We start from the raw sequence: 4,011 nt of genomic DNA, 5'->3' as shown, positions 1-4,011 counted from the left end.
TCTTTACTTTAAGCACCATAAAAAAGGAGCACAGACGGATGAGCGTGTTCAGGTATATACACTGAATTGAACATTTGGCACTAGGAATCAGAGCAGTTTGTCATACAGCATTAACACATATTATAAAAGTGCGGAGTGTCAAAGGGATAGAACCACCAGCATTCAAAAGGAGCTTGGTCGACCAGGCAATAAAACACTCTACAGTATGTCTCTGGTCGTCCATCACTGAATACACTGGTAGCGACTTTGAAATGAAAAAAAAAGAAAAGAAAAAAGGAGCTATAACCCCTTTTATTTTCTCTGTTTAAGATCAACATCAATTCTGTTATATACTAACATTTGCAAAGTACATCATTTGTACAAGAGGAGGACTAAACAAAAATGTGTTTACAGAAATCCAAACAGCGTCAGCGCCTCGCCTCACACAGCTTTCCGATGGTACTCAGGCGGGGCAACTTCATAATCACTGGCACTAAACAAGGTTGCAGAATTCTTTGCCAGGTATTTTAGGAAGTCATGAAGATAATCCAGCAACAATGCAAGACTCTTCTCGTCCAGAGGAGTATAGGCCAACATGGCTCCAATTCGTACAAACAATCTCAGTAGATGCAGCACCCCGTACACCTGGGACATGGGCGCGTCCGGGTGGTCTGCGAGAATCTCAGCGTACTGCGGCCTCTCAAATTTGTAGAGCAGCTGAGTCCCCAGCATCACATTGAAGTACTCCTTTATGCCGGCCACCACCTCATTCACAGCGTACTCCTTATTATCTGTGTTTCCTCAAGATTTCTTGTAATTTGCATAATCCTCTAGAATGGAATCCACGTTCTTCTTGGCAGGAAGATAAAACAGCTGTTTTTGCCGGGTAATTAAGTCCCAATCATCAACAAGCCACGGTTTTAATTCTTCAGGAATCTTTACTTTCACTTCAACTCTGTTCATGAATGTTTCCTCATTCTCAACGGTAGGATCCACTCGGGCCCTTTTCTTGCGAGGAGGCTGAGGTGTCTCGCTGGTACTGCCACCATCTCCATTTCCAGGTGTTTTCTGTTTGTTCTTTTTGGTTTTCACTTCAACATTTTTCTGCTGCAGGCCGGCGGTCTTCTTCCCTGGGGCAGCACCTCTCATCTTCCCCTCTGCATACTGCTCCTGATTGTCTTTTTGAAGTTCTCGCTGTTTCTGCAGATTGGTGTCCACGTACTTGAGTACTCTGCTTTCTGGAACCCATTCGTCCCAATTTTTATTCCAACCACTGTAACGTATAAAGTATTTCACTTGTTTGTCCTTTATGGCAACCTTTACACACTTTGCTTTATAGAGAAGAGGCCCATGAAAGCACAGCACTCGCTCACCCTCCTGGAATTTGGGCTTTGGGTCCTGTTTCAGCGCCATTTATATCTTTCCTTCCTTTTTAAGGCAAACTAATATTCCATTCTATTTTAAGGAAGAACAATATTCCATTGTATGTATAGAACATGCTTTGGTAGTCCATGCATCCACTGATGGACACATGGCTTGTTTCCATGTTTTATCTACTGTGAATAATGCTGCTATGAATATGGATGCACAAATATCTCGTCAAAATCCTGCTTTCAATTCTTTGGGGTATGTGCCAGTGGAATTGCTGGGCCATGTGGTAATCCTATGTGTAATTTTTTTTTTTTGAGAATGGCTGTACTGTCTTCCACAATGGGTGCACCATTTTACACCCCAACTGACAGTGCATGAGGGTTCCAATCTCCACATCCTTGCCAATTATTGTTAGTTTCTGGGTTTTTTTTAATGTTTATTTATTTTTGAGAGGGAGGGAGAGAGTGTAAGCCAGGGAGAGGCAGATAGAGAGGGAGACACAGAATCTGAAGCAGGCTCCAGGCTCTGAGCTGTCAGCACAGAGCCTGACGTGGGGCTTAAACCCATAAACCATGAGATCATGACCTGAGCTGAAGTCAGAAGCTCAACTTACTGAGCCACCCAGGCGCCCATGTTTTGTTTTTTTAATTCTCCTCATTGTAGTTGTGTTTTCTCACTTCTTTGCATGCCCAGTGAACTATGAGTGGATGCCAGACATTGAGTTTTACCCTGTTGGTGCAGGATGTTTTTGTATTTCTACACATCTTGCTGAGCTCTGACCTGGGATGCATTGAAGTTACTTGAATAGACAGGCCTTTTAGGTCTTGCTTTTGGGATTGTTAGGTGGGTCTGTGCAGGGCTCAGTCTGGGGCTAATTATTCCACACTTCTGCAGTGAGAACTTGATGAGCACTCTATCCAGTGCCCATGAATTATGACTTCTTCATGGCTGGCTGGTGGGACCACTATTCCCAGTCCTGTATAAGCACTGGGTACTGTTCCCTCTCATTCTTCTGGGAGATCCTTTGCTCAGCTTCGGACAGTTTTTACATGTGTTTGTGCTGATCTGTGCTCAGCAGAACACCAAGAGGGGGTCTTCTTCAATCCCCCAGGGTTCACCTCTGTGCAGCCCTCACACCTCTGGTTCTCTGTGTGGACAGACTGAGCCACCTTGGTGTCCCATGACTCAGGCAAGTGCTTTTCCTGGCCCCATCCAGGATCCTTCCTCCTGTGCTGTGTCCCAGAAGCTGAGACAATGCTAAAGCTACTTCCATTTATTTCCTGCCTCTCAGGGATACAATTATGCACTAGTTGATGTCCAAGTACTGAAAACAGGTTTCCTATATCTATCCTTTTAGTAATTCATGGTGGTTTCAGATGAAAAGTAAATTTGGTCTCTGTTACTCTATATTGGCCAAAAGCAGAAATGTTTCTCATTATTTTATTCAAACCCAAATGAAAACAAAACAGCACTTTTTCTTTTAAAAAATATACACATCAATAGCATGAAAGCATATTCATGCTTCTTTTCTGAATTTCCCTTTTCCCTTCCCATTCTGGGTAATTTCTTCTGACTCATATTCTGGTCCACAGAGTCTCTCTTCACCTGAGTCAAGGTAATTATAAATGTCATTCAATGAGTTCTGAACTTGATTTTTGTATTTTTCATTTCTGGAAGTCCTGTTTGGTTCCTTTTCAAATCTCCTGTGTCAAATTTATAGTTTCCAGTTGTTTCAGAAGTTTACAGGCCTGGTTTTATCTCCTTGAACATAGGAAGCACATTTGTTTTACAGTTTCTGGCTTATAACTCAAGTATCTGGGTTTCTTCATGTCTGTTTTTCCACCGGTTCTGTCATGGCAAATTATCTCATGTTTCTGGTCATCTTTGTTTGTGTGCTGAACAGATATTTAAATGTCATTTTTCAGAATAATCCCAGGCCCAGGGTGATGTGACCACTATCCTAAGAGGGTTTCTGCTTGCTTCTCCAGGGGCATTCTGGAGCTCCCTTACACCAAGCTTGGGTTTGAGATTTTCTGAGCTTCCGTGAGATTCAAGGCTGGACTGCCGTCCATGGGAGAGCTGGCTCACTGCCCGCTCCCTCCTAGGGGGCATCCCATCTTGTCTGCAGTCCAGGGCAGGTGTGGTTTACCATGGTCCACACCCCTGGCGAACCATGGCCTCCTACTGTTGTTTCCCTAACCCCAAAGACTGCCAAAAGTAATACAGCCACAAAGCTGCCATTTCTGAAAAAGCAGGAGCAGCCTTGACTGCTTGACTCACCTCTCCACCTCCTTGCTCCCCCGGGTTTGGTGATTCATCACCACGATTTAGATGATTTAGATGTTTCCTGCCTCTGTGAAGATGACGCCTATGTGTTGTCTTCATGGGAAAGCCCCTATTAAACTGTTTGCCATTATTGGAAACTTGTCCATATATTAAACTAAACATTTTAAAGTGTTCTCTTTATTTTTGTATAGTGTGAGGTCACGTTCTTAGTTAATTTCTCCCATGTAGTAGTTACTTTACCAAGAACATTTGCCGAATATCTCCTCCTCTCCCATTGGCCTCCAACACCATCTGAGTTATGTGTCAAACTTCCACACATGGAAGGATCTAATCTTGCACTTGATTCCACTATCGGTTGTCCAATTCCAACCAGCT

The 4,011-nt window shown here is 43.4% G+C and overlaps 1 protein-coding gene across 1 annotated transcript; it reads right to left on the bottom strand.

Annotated features, from left to right (window-relative positions):
* Positions 1 to 318: 318 nt before the first annotated feature.
* Positions 319 to 1,423, bottom strand: LOC125934784 (mortality factor 4-like protein 1). The gene is given in 1 exon segment (XM_049648381.1): positions 319 to 1,423. A coding segment is annotated over 1 exon segment (972 nt). The 5' UTR covers positions 1,393 to 1,423; the 3' UTR covers positions 319 to 420.
* Positions 1,424 to 4,011: the final 2,588 nt, after the last annotated feature.

This window comes from Panthera uncia (assembly GCF_023721935.1).
Source record: "Panthera uncia isolate 11264 chromosome A1 unlocalized genomic scaffold, Puncia_PCG_1.0 HiC_scaffold_17, whole genome shotgun sequence".
Taxonomy (NCBI): domain Eukaryota; kingdom Metazoa; phylum Chordata; class Mammalia; order Carnivora; family Felidae; genus Panthera; species Panthera uncia.
This window is presented reverse-complemented; position numbering and strand designations above follow the sequence as displayed.